The 15,702-nt window shown below is 35.0% G+C and overlaps 1 protein-coding gene across 8 annotated transcripts in view; it reads right to left on the bottom strand.

Moving 5' to 3' along the window:
* Positions 1-15,702, bottom strand: part of ARHGAP12 (Rho GTPase activating protein 12) — a 123,595-nt gene that overhangs the window by 26,885 nt on the left and 81,008 nt on the right. For 4 of the 8 annotated variants that reach the window (XM_032259680.1, XM_032259685.1, XM_032259687.1 and 1 more), the window contains 3 exons: positions 10,016-10,141; positions 6,117-6,191; positions 5,793-5,807 (listed from right to left, as the gene is read on the bottom strand). In XM_032259680.1, the coding sequence (XP_032115571.1) occupies positions 5,793-5,807; positions 6,117-6,191; positions 10,016-10,141 (216 nt within the window). The remainder of the gene's footprint in view (positions 1-5,792; positions 5,808-6,116; positions 6,192-10,015; positions 10,142-15,702) is intronic. The other 4 variants (XM_032259682.1, XM_032259686.1, XM_032259684.1 and 1 more) reach the window with 2 other exon arrangements.

The following is a 15,702-nucleotide window of genomic DNA, read 5'->3' as shown; positions in this document are numbered from 1 at the left end:
ATAAGAACATTTTTAATTTGCTGCCTGTACCTCTCTTAAGCAGTAAGAAAAGAAATCTTTCAATTACATGGAAACTAAGTAACAACATTAATCTGAGTGGATGGGCACTGATTACTTTAGCTAGGGAACACAGGAACTGAAATGCAGAGAGGTGGGAATCAAGCCCATTTGAAAAATGCCACAGCTGAATTTGTTTAAAAAAAAAAAAAAAAAAAAAAAAAGCAGAGGCAGGAAGGAAACACAGACATCAAAACAGGAAGAAAAATGGATGGAGTAGCAGTAGTGACAGATAGCCTAAGCCTAAGGATGAGAGGGAGAGTCTAGATCAGGGATTCTCACCAAAATCAATGGATGGACTGAAACTGGCACAGAGTTGAGCATGTATATATGCATCACTCAAAGAAAAGGTCCAGAACTATCACCAAATTCTTACAAGGATCAAGACCCAAGTACTAATGCTGTATTAATCACTCTAACTTGAACATAAAGAAAAAAATTTGCTATACTCAAAACGAACAAACAGAAAGAACAATTCCTATACAATGTGATGCGTGCTACCAGAAAGCTATGCCTAGCCCAACCTAGGAGAGAAAGAAGGAAGTCAGCCAGCCTCCTGGGGAACTTGACACTTGAACTAAGGAACAGGAGTCAGCTAGATAGAAATGGGAGGAAGTAAAAGCAACTAACAGTGAAAGGCACAGAGGCTAAAGACAGCATTTCATATTGAAGGCCTTTAAATTCCCTCAAAGTACTGGGTGAGGTGGAGAAGTGGCAGGAAATGAGGTAGCAGAAAGAATGCAGTAAGAAAGGGAAGCATGACCAGAAACCAACTACAACACTATTTTAATAATTACTATGAGAGACAATGAAGATCTGAACTAGAGCAGCGGCAGGGAGAGAGTAGAGGGGCTCAATTTGACAAGATTCAGAAGATAAAACTGACAGGGACTTTTGTGAGGGTGAGAGCAAAGATCTTGGGGAAATTGACAAGCTTGGGCAACTGGGTAAATGGTGATATCTCAACTTCAATGTCACTTTAGGGCTTTTCCTGACCACTTTTAAGTAAACCTCCCATTATTTATGACTGCCTCAGTCTGTCTTCCTCACTGAACTTACTACAGACTAAATGTTTGCGTCCCCCAAAATTCATACGTTGAAATCTAATCACAAATGTGATGGTACCTAGAGGTGGGGCCTTTGGGAGATGATCAGGTCATGAAGGGGAAGCCTACATGAACATAATCAGTGTCCTTAAAAAAGGGAACCCTTGTTATTTCTGCCATGTGAGGACACAGCAAAAAGGAATCAGAAAGGTGTCCTCACCAGACAGTCAATTTATCAGTGCCTTGATCTTGGACTTGTCAGCCACCAGAACTCTGAGAAATAAATTTCTGTTGTTTATAAGCCACTCAGTTTATATTTTTGCTATAAAAACCCCAATCGACTATGATATACTTAATGTGAGGTACAATTACATATCTTTTATTACTTCACTATCCACTCTATTAGACCATAAACTGGCATCACATCTGTTATGTTCATCAATAATCAGTCTAGTACTACATAAGCATGTAGCTGGTATTCAATACATATTTGAAGTAATTTACCAATAAATTAACAGTACTTAACAAGAAAGAAATATAAGAAGGTCAGCAACAGAGAAAATAAAGCTTTAACTTTTAAATACCTAAGTTTTTGAATTTGACATAAAAACAAATAGGCAGATGGGTAATACAGGTTTGAATACACAGCTGAGAGTGAGAAAAAACATTTAAACAGATTTTTATTTCATACTACTTGGTATACTTTCTCCACATAATATGCATCAAAATCAACCAATGTTTTTGTATTGCTTACTAAGAAAGCTTCATAAAAAATATCTTAAGTCCCATAAAATATATACCAACTTATACATGAGTATTTGTTGGTCTAAATATTAAACTCTAAAAGAAACTTTATATTAAAAATAAGCAGAAATGCTTTAATAAAGACTAGCAAATTATGGTTAAATTGAGTAACAATATTATGTCCTAACAGGCAAGAAAACAATAAACTTCAAATTCTACCAGGTAATCTGGGAAAAATTTCACAGGTTCATAATTACTTTGCAGGTTCCAGAATTTCTAATCAATGTTGTATTCTTTTAGTAAAGTAGGTACTTCTCAATTTAGGCTAACAAGTGCGCTATACCAAAATCAATACATCTGATCAAAATCCTCATCTTCAGTTAATCGTGTAATAATGACATTTTTAAATATAGAATAAATGAACTTGCACAACTGTTCCTATAGTGTTGAAAAAACACCAGTGTGATGAAACATCCAGAATGGGTAAATCCACACAAAGAGACAGAATGCAGACTAGTGGTTATCAAGGGCAGGGGACTGGGGAGGGTGAAATGTGGAGTAACTTTTAATGGGTATGGGTTTTATTTTGGGATAATGAAATGTTCTATAACTAACAGAGATAACAGTTGAACACACTGTAAATATATTAAATGCCACTGAATTGTACCCTTTAAAATGTTTACTGGTTAATTTTATGTTACATACATTTTATCTCAATAAAAATAAATTTTTTAAAGAGCAAACTGTTACAAAAATAAACATTCATGTTTTTTAAAAAGGCCTTAGAATAGTAACATTCAATGAAAAAAATAAGTAAACTTGTCCACTAATACTTTAATACTCATTAAATTTTGAAATGTCTTTTTCTCTAAATTGATTAATACATATTAATACCATAAGTGGACATACAACATCAAAGCTCAAGTTTCTGAACTGCATATTCCAAAACTTTACTCAGTATTCAGTGATTGGGAATTTTAAAATGCATATTCTCATAGATACATTGGAACAAATAAAAGAATAGCTTCTTAGATCAGCCCACGAAAACCTATTTAATCCATATTGTAGTCAAATTGTAAAAAAATATATTATTGACTTTAAAAAAATGTATATACTGCCTATTTCAAAAAGATTTAAAGGGACTACAAAAAGTAACAATCATTTAAAAATCAGCAAAGAAGAAAAAGTTAATATGTTTAAAATTTATATTAAGGGACGAAATCTTAAATCTGATTTGACTGAAAGAGACAGATGAGCAATTTGCAGAGATTTTTAAGGTGACATTAGGGAACTAACCATGATGGTGTTATCATTTTCACTTCTAAATTTGTAGCTTCCTTCTTTCTTATCACTAAGCCTTTAGACCAATCAGATTTTAACTCGCAAAGAAAGAGGGAAATATCTCCTTGTAGTAACTGGGTAAGAGTAGCAAAGAGAGGCAAGATTACTAGAAGCCAAGCAAGTGCAGAGGAGGAACCAGAGGACATAGGGAGTGAAGAGACGTTATAAAGGGCAGAAGCCTGGATGGGAGGCCACGACAGCAGGGACAGAGCATTCAGAAAGAAAGGAACACCATCTGGTGATGGAAAAACAGAACCACCTCTGGTTTGTTTGGCGGGTTGTTTTTTTCACCTAAAGGTAAAAAAAATATTGAAACAGAAGAAACATTGGTGAGGCAGTTCCCTGTGATGGCCATCAGAGGGTACTGTGAGTCTGGCATGGTCTAGCTGCTGTCAAGTTTCAGAAAATGGATAAATGGGTGGTGAAGTAATTTGCAGTCCTTGTAACTGCATGTGGAACATTTAAAACTTTGTGTTTCTAGGATTACTTAGGAATTTTCTTTTAACAAAATAAAAATAATGTATAAACAGATTTTTGTGGAAACTGTGTATTACCTACATTTAAAATAATTTTAAAGGGTTTTCTGCTTTTTCCAGATGGACTGATGGATTAAAGGTACTGTAGTAACAGTGCCTTAGATTCATATGGCAATTCTTGCCAAAACCACCAAAATCATGTTCACTTTTATCAAGACGTAATGTTTACTTATCCAGTAAATAATGCAAAAGGATACATGTAGTCTCTATTTATCTCCTATTTAAACTTCTTTTAGGAGTTTAAAACCTGGCAGCGAGACTAGAGTTACCTATAATAACTTGCACTTATTCAATACAATTAGCAACTTCAGAATTCAGATATGAAGAAGGTTCCGTCTTGATGGAGGTACAGGATTTAACTATGTACAGAAAAGGCAAGGCCCACTCTAGGCAGGGTGACTGCTTGAGCCAACATCAGAAGGAAACGTGTACAACCCTTGATTAGAGCCAAAAAGACCAGATTATACTAGGGAATGGAGAAAGAGTTAGAAAAAATGAAACAGTATCTGTAGAAATCTTTACCTCTAAGAAATCTGAAGTATCCTAATAAACAACAGTCTATCATAATTTCATAAACTAGAGAAGCCATGATAAATGTTTGTCTTTTAAAAAGCTTTAAGGTTTCATTTATTTATTCAACAAATATTTACTGAGAAGCCACTATATGGCACTGAGGGAAGTAGTGGGGTAACTACGTTCCTCTTCTAATGAAGCTTTACTCTGGTGGGGAAGACAGACATTAAAAGAGAGTTGGAGGTTCCTATAAGAAATAAATAATGACAAGTTATTTTATGTAATTGAATAATATATAATCAAATACTATAAAGAATATTCTAGGACAACTTTGCCTAACCCACAGAATTAGAATAAAATTATCTGAGGAAGTAAAGTTCAAACTAAGCCCTGATGAATGAACAGAAGTTAACCAGGCAAAGATGTGGGGGAGAATGTTTCAGCATGCAAAGGAAATGGCACATGCAAGGACCCTGAGCTGAAAGGCAGGCTATTTTGAGAAACTGAAAGAAGGGCAGTGTAGTAGGACAACAAGCAAGAAGGGAAAAAGGAAATATGAGACCAGGTGGTGGAGACACTCAGGAGCCAGAGCATGCACGGCCTTGTGGTGCTCATTAGGAATTTTAGGCCTTCATTCTACAAGAAAACAGGCTGGGCGCGATAGCTTATTTATGTAATCCCAGCACTTTGGGAGGCCAAGGCAGGTGCACTGCTTGATGCCAGGAGTTTGAGACCAGCCTGGGCAACATACCAAGACCCCTCATCTCTATAAAAATTTTTTAAAAATTAGCTGAGTAGGCCGGACACGGTGGCTCACACCTGTAATCCCAACACTTTGGGAGGCCAAGGTGGGTGATCACCTGAAGTCAGGAGTTCAAGACCAGACTGGCCAACAGGCTGAAATCCATCTCTACTAAAAATGCAAAAAATTAGCCAGGTGTTTTGGTTGCATGACTGTAATTCCAGTTACTCGGCACATTGAGACAGAAGAATGGCTTGAACCCAGGAGGTGGAGGTTGCAGTGAGGTAAGATTGTGCCACTGCACTCCAGCCTGGGCAACAGAGCGAGACTCCATCTCAAAAAAAAATTTTTTTAAAAATTAGCCAGGTGTGCTGGTGTATACCTGTGGTCCCAGCTACTAGGGAGGCTGAGATGAGTGAATCACCTGCGCCTGGTGGGGATGGGGCAGGTGACTGAGGCTGCAGTGAGCTATGATCGCTCTACTACACTTCAGCCTGGGCAACACAGTGTGACTCTGTCTCTATTTAAAAAACAAGGACAACAACAAAAAACCCAGAACCCACTGAAGGGGAACAGCATGATCAGCAACAGATAAAAAAGACTGGGAGTATAAATACAGAAATCAAGTAAAATTTCATCAGAGTTAAGACAGGTATCTTAACAGAAGTCACATGGACGTTTTCCAGTTTAGGAGAACTTACAGTTGAGCTACATTATTTCCAATATTCATCTGGCACAGACTTGGCAATATACTTTACAGCACAGAAAATGAAGGTGTCTATGCCCAGTAAGAAGAAAATGAATGCTTCTTACCTTTGGACTGCTGGCCTGAGGAAAAAAGAGTAAAGTATAATTTGATAGTATTGTCTGGGAATTTTTATAGTTTTAAAAACAAATATAAGTCCATCACTTAAAAATATGGCACATAATTTAATCATATAAGACACCATATTTTAAACAAAAGGGGGACTTTTAAATCAATAAAATCTGATTGTTAAACTTATTTTGATTGTGATTTTTTAGAAAAACCAATGAAATTTAATAGAAGTCCATTTTAACATTAAAGAGTAAATTACTTTGCTAAAATTGATTGAAATAACTGGACTACATTATAAGATATGCTTCTATCATACTAACTGTATCTTGGTGCTTTGGTGAGGAGGGAGGAGACTCATTTTCAGGTAAGCAGGGTTTTGAGGCAGTTGGAGATTCCTACAAGAAATAAGTAATGAAAAAAGTTACTCTATTTTATATAACTATATTTCTGCCTCTACTCACAGTGGGAGAGCTTAGTAAGAGAGAATAACAAATTTTTTCCTTGTTATTTTCCATCTATATTCAGCTCCAAAGCTAACAGGGTATGGATTTTAAAACTATAAACGTTATAAAAGGTTTATAAAATATGGTGTTTTTATAGCAATTATAGTTACATTTAAGTAATGCACATGGAATTACTCAAATGAAATGATGCATGCTGCCTTAGAATCATGATGTTACATCAGTTTGAACTAACCATATTTAAAATAAGTAAAACCTAAACACTTCTGGATAAATATGTTATAAACATGATACTAACTTGCTCTTGGTATGGTAAGTATAAATACACAGGATTAGGCAAGGTCACAGAAATAACTTGGCAAATGCCAGAAAGAGAATTTAATTTTAGTCAAAAGCTATATAAGAAACTGCTATTAGCATGTAAGGTAATTCATAGAAAACTTGCTAAAATTTGGAAATAAGATATTTTAAATTCAAGAAAGAAACCTAAGATTTAAAGATTAGTAACTCCCCAGGAAAAAAAGTTCTAATATCTAAGCCTACAAGAGTATCATAGGAGCAAACCAATAGCTTGTTTTTTAAGCAGTCTGCTTTGTCAATATTAAAACACAGAATATGATTTCTATTACAAATGATAGGACTACTTTGACAGGACTATTCATGGAAGGTAAGACTGAAGAACAGTTATTTTTGGTAGCAACAGCCTACCTCCACTTAAATTTTCTCCATTTCCCTAGATGTTTTGAATAATTTCAGAAAAAGAGAATTTTTAAAACCATATACCATTACCAATTTTTTCTATCAAACCAAAAAGTTCCTTTGAACATTCGTCTCCACATATGTATCATCCTAGTTTACTATGTTTATAAAACTGGAGAAGGTACTGTCAACCAACCTAGGAATCTGTTGTAAGTAACACTTGCAAAAACCATTAACTCAACATTTATTCATTTGGAAAAACGTCTTCAGGTGTAGATCCTACACAATTTGTAAATATAGAAACTAGGTAGCAGAGAAAGTTTACATGGAAACCCTTGAAAGCATAAGCTTATAAATCAATCAAACAAGGCACTATTAATGGAGAAAATATTAAAGTCACATCAAATAAAAAAACTTCAAAAACTTTAACTTAAGGTCCAAATTTCACTTAAGTATTTTTTCTGATAACATCAGATCAATTTTTGATTCCTAGGACTGCCTAATAGTAAAATACTATGAGAAAGAGGTAAGAGCTGACGATCCATAAACTAGAAAATAAGTAACGGAATAAAATGACTGATAATTATGATATTTTTCACAGCACATTCAGTCCCACAGAAATAAAGACCACAAATAAAGTAATAATGTATATAAAACAATTATAACTATTGTAAACAAGAAATAATTTTACATGTATACATTTATCTATATTTAGACATATGAATGTAAATATACATCTTAATATCTATGAATAATGGTTTTAGTAAAAACAGAAAAAAAAAAAAAGCGGAAACAAACAGATGCATTCAAACATACACACACACACAGACATACATACACCTACTCCTCCAAGGTTATCTGCCAACTGAATTAGGACCTATGTCATCGTAATAACATTTGCTATACAATTTATGGTCCTTGACTTAATGACTGCTCAACTTTAAAGTGGTGGGAAAGTGATAGACATTCACTAGAAAACATACTTTAAATTTTGATCTTTTCCTGGGCTAACAATATTCAATATGACACTCTCTCACTATGCTGCACAGAGGCATCTAGCCGCAGCTTCTAGTCAGCCACCTGATTACCAGGGTAAACAGACTGCAAAGGTAAACAACTGATAGTCTACAGAATACCATGTTACCGAATGATTTTGCCCAACTGTAGGTTAATGTAAATGCTCAGAGCACATTTAAGGTAGGCTAGGCTAAGCCGTGATGTACAGTGGGTTAGATGTATTACGTGCCCTTTCACCTTGTGATATTTTCCATTTATGATATTTTCAACTTATGTGGGTTTACTGGGTTGTAACCTCATCATAAGCTGCAGAGCATCTGTATTATGTTGCTGTGATTACATTTTAAGTTATACATATTTCATCCCTTATCACATATTAGCTAGTTTGTTCTAGTAGTCAGTGCCTTTTTCAAAACCTCAAAAATTGCCTTATGTTAAGAAACTTATGAATCCGTTTGCAAAGGGTAAGGTTGTGGGGGGGTGGGGGGAAGAGGTCGGGTAATTTAAAAAGACATTTCTACCAAAAATAAATAAATCTCTAGTCTCAGAAAAATCATATTCTTGCAACTCTGGGACAATGAGATGAAAGAGGAAATGTGGTAAGAACTGCATGTAAGTTATTTAAAGCAATTGGCTGAAAATTAATTTTTAAAAATGAATCAAGAGATTTAAAAGGAGTAAGATTGCTTGATGTTGAAAAAGAAGAAAAAGGAGTAAGAAATTGTAGGCACAAATCATCAAAATAATCATCCTATTTGTTTCAGTATGAAGAGGTGGTGGAGTTGGTTCAATAATGGTTTGCCTTAGAACAGTATATATGGTATTTGGTGGCTTCCTATTTATCCTGAATTGTAATCTGGTTCTTGGTTGAATGAATTTTTCCTATTAGAAATCTCTAAGTATCTTACTTACCTAGATTAATCTCAACACTAATACATTTTAAAGCATATCTTCAATAGCACAGACTCCAGAATGCCATTCATTTAATGTAGTCTCTACATTCAAGACAAGAACCTTACAAAATACAAACTAGAAACTAGTCAGCTACTTTCATTGTTTTCTATTAGTCCCGCTAATACACATGTATGAAGGTTGTTTCTACAGCTCCACTCTACCTTTAAATTTAACAAAGACCAATTTTATAGTCACTTGTAGCACCAAAATATTACACTTGTTTTGACCGATCAATTGAGATTACTTATAAAGGAAATATTAACTATCATAATTCAGGACTGAAAGTATCTAAACATCATGAAATACGCCTTAGGGATGGTTCACTACTTTCCTGAACACACACAAAAATTACAGGAAAGCTGTTAATCATGCTACAAGAAGTCTGATGGTTTAAAAAACCTTCACATTTGAACATTAGTATGCCAAAATTTCTGCAAATTCATACTAAGTTCCCAACTTATCCCCCAAATGAAGCCACACTGTGAATAAGTAACTTCTAAAGAAGTATTTAAAATATCCATTCTAATGTTTGCATTAAAATTAATCCCTATAAACAGAGAACGTGACTTATCAGATTGATAATAGAATTGCCTTCTGCAGAGAGCATTTAGAGAAACAAAGGGAACACAATTCCAATATTCCCTGGGATGAAGAAAATTAATTAAACGTCTTCCCTATGAAATCTCCTAGAGACTGAAGACAAAGGATAACAGAAATGTGACTTTAAAATAAGGTAAGCAAGAAAAATCTGTCATCTACTAGGATCAAATGTATCAAGGTATATACATCAGTAAGCCACAGATAAGTCAGTCCATTGTGCAAAAAACAAAACCAACCAAAACCTACTTCATGACAAACTGATGCTAAATACACAAATATGTAGTCACTAAAGTATGCAATTTGGTTAAAGAAAAAAATAATGTAGAAACCTTTCAACATACATGCAGATCAAGAGCTTAAATTAGTTTAAAAAAATCAAATGCTTTAGCAAATTATATTTATTAAATACATAAAATATTAGTACAAATAGTTATAATTCATTGTACAATATAATGCAAAGAACTTGCCAAAAATCTCAACAGTCCTACCTTGTCATTAGTGTCCAATACAATGGTGCTGTGTCTCCACTTTGTTAATACTATTGGCTCTTGCAGTCGCCTGTCCAGGCTCCTACTTTTAATTATTTCTCTTTGCTGCTGGGATGAAGCATTATACTAAAACAAAACAAAGCAAAAAACATGACATGTACTTCATAAACAATAGAAACCAAAGTGGAATCTAAACATCCTGGCTCCAAATGACAATGACTGTTAGGCAAAGTTCATCATATAACATCTCCAGAAATTTTCTAGCCTCAGTTTTCTCATCTTTAACCAGAACTGTGGCACAACTGAGAAGATTACAGACTCTGGTGTTACAGAGACCAAATTAGTGTTATCTTTGGCAAAATATCTAATCTCCCTCAGTCTAAGTTTTGTCAACTGTAAAGTAGGTATAACAGAAATATCATCTCATTCAGAGTTGCTGTAAAGATCAAAGTATTAAAGAACAAAGTATAAAAATAGTAGCACATTATCAATAAATATTAACTATCATAATTTATAAAATAAAATCAGATAAATTAATTTTTCTACTTCTACCTCTTCTACTAAAATAAAAAATAAGCATTATTTTAAAAACCTAAACCAAACATTAAATTCAAAATGACCTAATAAGTTCTTTACATATTCTGGATTCTAAATCTTTCTAAGCTATGTGAGTTGAATATATCTTTTCCTAGTCTGTAGCCCATCTTCTCCCTTTTGTTTATGACATCTCCTACATAGAGAAGGTGTTTTAATTTTAATGTAGTCACATCTGTCAATCTTTCCTTTTATAGTAGGCTTCTGAGTTTTGTTCAAGAAATCTTTCCTATTCTTTGATATATTCTTCCACAGTCTTTAAAGTTTTACATGTTACTTTTATTTCTTTAATCTAACTGAAATTAATCATTGAGCATGAAGTGAGGTCAAGGTCTACTTTTATTTTCATTTTTATCACGTGAATAACCAATAATCTTGGTAACATTCTTACTTAGTCCATGCTTACCCCATTGACATGTTTTCTTTTTAGTTGTTGTTGCAACATCTCAGGTGACACAAACCAGTGTGTGTTTGTCTGTGGGCTCAAAAGATGTTCCTGTGCCAGCCACCTGAATAGTAGGGACTACAAGCACATGCCAGCACACTTAGCTTTTTTTTTTTTTTTAAGAGCCAAATTTTCCCTAACTCCACTGATTTATAATGCCACATCTGATCTTTATACATGTGCCCTTACTATCCCAACTTAATTACCATAGTTGGAATTCTCTCTCTCCTGTCCCCCACCCACCAACTACTCCCTATACAGGAGTATTTTAACTCTTTATGGATATTTGTTTGCAAATATAAACTGTAGGTTCCATTCCCTATAAAGTGAGGGAAAGGGTATTAAATGGAAATGCATTGGACTTGTAGATTAATTTGGACATTGTTATGAAATTCAGCCTTCCAATCCAAGATCATGATGGTATACTGCACCATTTATTTGGGTCTTCCTTTATTCTGCTCTGAAATTTTCTTTATTAAAATCTTACAGATCTTTGATCCACTATGATCCAAGAATATGCTTCTATAAGGAAATCAGTAATTTATTTATTTAGCTGTTGCCCAAGCTAGAGTACAGTGGTGAAATCTCAGCTCGCTGCAGCTTCGGCCTCAAGCAGAGCTTGAAGTTCAAGTGTTCTTGTGCCTCAGTCTCTCGAGTAGTTGGGCTTACAGGCATGCACCACCAAACCTGGCTAATTTTTGTATTTTTAGTAGAGATGGGCTTTTACCATGTTGACCAGGCTTGGCAGAGAGATCCAAAATGGCTTATCACTAGCAGCTCGGGATTGTAGCTCCCACTGAAAGCGCAGAGAACGAGAGGACGCCACACTTTCAGATCAATTTTTGTTGCTCACGCACCAGGAGATTCCCAGCGAAGGAGCCCCACGTGTTGCCAGCGCGACTCTTGAGGCCGGTGAGGCGGTTTTGCCGCTGCCTTGGAGCAGCGGTTGTCGGTGCAGAGTCAGAAAAGCACCATCAATCTTAAAGCCGCTGTTTTGGCTGGAGCAGTGGGTTGCTCAGATTTTAGCGCCGGGAATCAACAAGTTGGACGTCTATTCAGAAAGCCAACTATAAAGACGGTAATTATAAAGACCACAGATGGATAAATTTATAACGAAGGGAAGAAAACAGCCTAAAAAGGCTGTGAATACCCAAAATCAGAACGCCTCTCCCTTTACAGGGGATTACAGTTCCTCATCAGCAACACAACAAGGCCTAATGGAGAAAGACTGTGTTCCATTAGCAGAAGCAGGCTTTAAAAATTGGATGATAAGAAACTTCTGGGAATTAAAAGAACTTGTTCTAACCCAATGCAAAGAAACTAGGAACTTTGAAAAAAAGGTTTGACAAAATGTTAACAATAACACACAATATAGAGAGGAATATAAGTGAATTAATGGAGCTGAAAAACACAGCACGAGAACTTTGCGAAGTATGCACAAGTTTTAATAGCCGAATTGATCAAGCAGAAGAAAAGATATCAGAGGTCGAAGACCAGCTTAATGAAATGAAACAAAAAGACAAGATTAGAGAAAAAAGGATAAAAAAGAACGAGCAAAGTCTCCAAGAAATATGGGACTATGTGAAAAGACCTAATCTACGTTTGATAGGTGTACCTGAATGTGACGAAGAGAATCAATCCAAGCTGGAAAATACGCTTCAGGATATTATTCAGGAAAACTTTCCCAACCTAGCAAAGCAGGACAATATTCAACTCCAGGTAATACAAAGAACACCACAAAGATATTCCTCAAGAAGACCAAGCTCAAGGCACATAATTGCCAGATTCACCAGGGTTGAAATGAAAGAGAAAATACTGAGGGCAGCCAGGGAGAAAGGTCAGGTTACCCATAAAGGGAAGCCTATCAGACTCACAGCAGATTTCTCAGCAGAAACCCTACAAGCTAGAGGAGAGTGGGGGCCAATATTCAACATCCTTAAAGAAAAGAACTTTCAACCCAGAATTTTACATACAGCCAAACTAAGCTTCATAAGCGAAGGAAAAATAAAATCTTTTGTGAACAAGCAAGCACTCAGATATTTCATCACCACCAGGCCTGCTTTACAAGAACTTCTGAAAAAAACCACTATAAATAGAAAGGAACAACCAGTATCAGCCTTTCTAAAAAATACCAAAAAATAATAGAACATCAACATAATTAAGAAATTGCATCAGCTAATGGGCAAAACAGCCAGCTAACATTAAATGACAGTATCAAACTCACATATATTGTTATTAATTCTAAATTTAAATCGACTAAATCCCCCAATCCAAAGACAGGCAAAAAAAGGCCAAGACCCATTGGTATGCTACATCCAGATCCATCTCACATGCAAGGATACACAAAGACTCAAAACAAAGGGATGGAGAAAAATTTACCAACCAAATGGAGAGCAAAAATAAATAAACAGAAAGTAGGAGTTGCAATTTTTGCTGATAAAATAGACTTCAGAATGGCAGCCAATTCTGTGGGAACAAAAGATCAAAAGAAGCAAAGAATGATATTACATAATGATAAAAGGATCAATATAACAACGTAAATATATACATACCCAATACAGGAATACCCAGATATATAAGACTTATAAAGAGACTTGGACTCCCACACAATAATAGTGGGAGACTTCAACATTAATATTTGACAGATCAATGAGACAGAAAGTTAACATCGATATTCAGAACATGAACTCAGATCCGGAACAAGTAGACTTAATTAACATTTATAGAACTCTCCACTTTAAATACATAAAATATACACTCTTATCAGTACATCACACCTATTTACAGGTTTAAATGAAATATTGGTTGGCTGCTTGTTAATTATTTTCTTCCCTCGTTTTTTTTTTTATGTCTCTATTATTAAACATAATTACAGGCATACCCATTTTTAGACTGCATTCTAGCCCGGGCAATAAAGCAACACTCCTGTTCTCTCTCCCTCTTCCTTTTTCTTCTTTCTTTCATTTTTTTTTCTTTTTCTTTTTTATTCTTTCTCTTTCTTTCTCTCTTTCTTCATAAAAAAAAAATCTTACAGATCTTTAATAAACATGTTCTTAGTTACAACTCTTGTTGCTACTGCTGCTAATGTAAATAGTATCTTTACTGCTATCACATTTTCAAACTCACTTTTTACTAGACAAATGGGTAGTTTCCACGTTAATTTTACATCCAGTAACTCTGCTGAACTCTCATCAGTTTAAGTTTGTAGGTTCTCTTAGATTTTCTAATAATCCAAAAAACCCAATTGCATCTCTTCCTTTTTAATTCCATTATTTATTTCCTTTTTTCAATTGTTGAATAGAAGCAGTGATAGAAACGTTCTAGTTTAGTCCCTAATTCTAATGGGAAAGCTTCTGTAATCTCACCATGAAGTATGAGACTTGCTGCAGATTATTTAATAGATAACCTTTAGCATAATGTGTCGTTATAAGAAAGTGATTTGCATCTGGCTGCGGTGTCTCATGCCTGTAATCCCAGCACTTTCAGAGGCTGAGGTGGGTGGATCGCCTGAGGTCAGGAGTTTGAGACAAGCCTGGTCAACATGGTAAAAGCCCATCTCTATTAAAAATACAAAAATTAGCCAGGTTTGGTGGTGCATGCCTGTAAGCCCAACTACTCGAGAGACTGAGGCACAAGAATACTTGAACTTCAAGCTCTGCTTGGGGCCGAAGCTGCAGCGAGCTGAGATTTCACCACTGTACTCTAGCTTGGGCAACAGCTAAATAAATAAATAACTGTGATTTCCTTATAGACGCATATTCTTGGATCATAGTGGTTTTATATCCATTTTGCAAATCTTTTAACAGATGTGTTTAGAACATTTACATTTAATGTAATTATTTACGTATAATGTTAGGATTTAAGTCTAGCATTTTATCATTAATTTTGTTTCTCCTTTCCTACCTTCCTGTGGGCTACTTGAGCAATTTTTACTATTATATTTTAAAATATCTACAGTTTCTTAAGCCTCTCGTTATAGTTTTTTGGTGCTTGCTCTAGGGATTATAATATACATAATTTATCAGTCTACTAGTATCAACATCTAACTACTTCAAGTGGAATACAGAAACCTTACCAAAAATTATATCCCTTTACTCTCTCCCTCTTTATGAAAGAGTTGTCTTAAATATCATTACTGCATACCAGGACTACTTCAGAAATGTTATAATTTTTGTTTCAAATGTCAAACACAATTTTAAACACCCAGGACAAAAGTCTTCTCAGATATTCAACCTTTCTGCTGTTCTTTATTCATTCCTTATATTCCAAGTTTTCTTAACCCTTCCCTTCTGTTTGAAAGACTTCCTACAGCAACTCTTTGAGAGCAAGACTGCTGGGGATAAATTTCTTAGTTTAGTTTCATTCTGAAAATGTCCTTATGTTACTTTAATCCCTGAAGGGTTATTTTTGCTGCAGAAGGGTTCACATTTCTTTTCTTCTAGCATTTGAAAAATGTTATGCCACTTCTTTCTGGCTTCCATGGCTTCTGATAAGGCACTCACTTCAGTCAAATTGTTATCATCCTAAAGGTAACGTGTTGTTTCACTAAGAGTCTTTTATGACATTGTCAGGAGGAGTGGGGTTCTTAAGGCTTCAGAAATTTTGATTACAATGAGCCTGGATTTTGGATTTATCTTATTTGGTGTTT

The sequence above is a fragment of the Sapajus apella genome, unplaced genomic scaffold, assembly GCF_009761245.1.
Source record: "Sapajus apella isolate SASKATOON/1434 unplaced genomic scaffold, GSC_monkey_1.0 scaffold111, whole genome shotgun sequence".
In the NCBI taxonomy this organism is placed as follows: Eukaryota; Metazoa; Chordata; class Mammalia; order Primates; family Cebidae; genus Sapajus; species Sapajus apella.
This window is presented reverse-complemented; position numbering and strand designations above follow the sequence as displayed.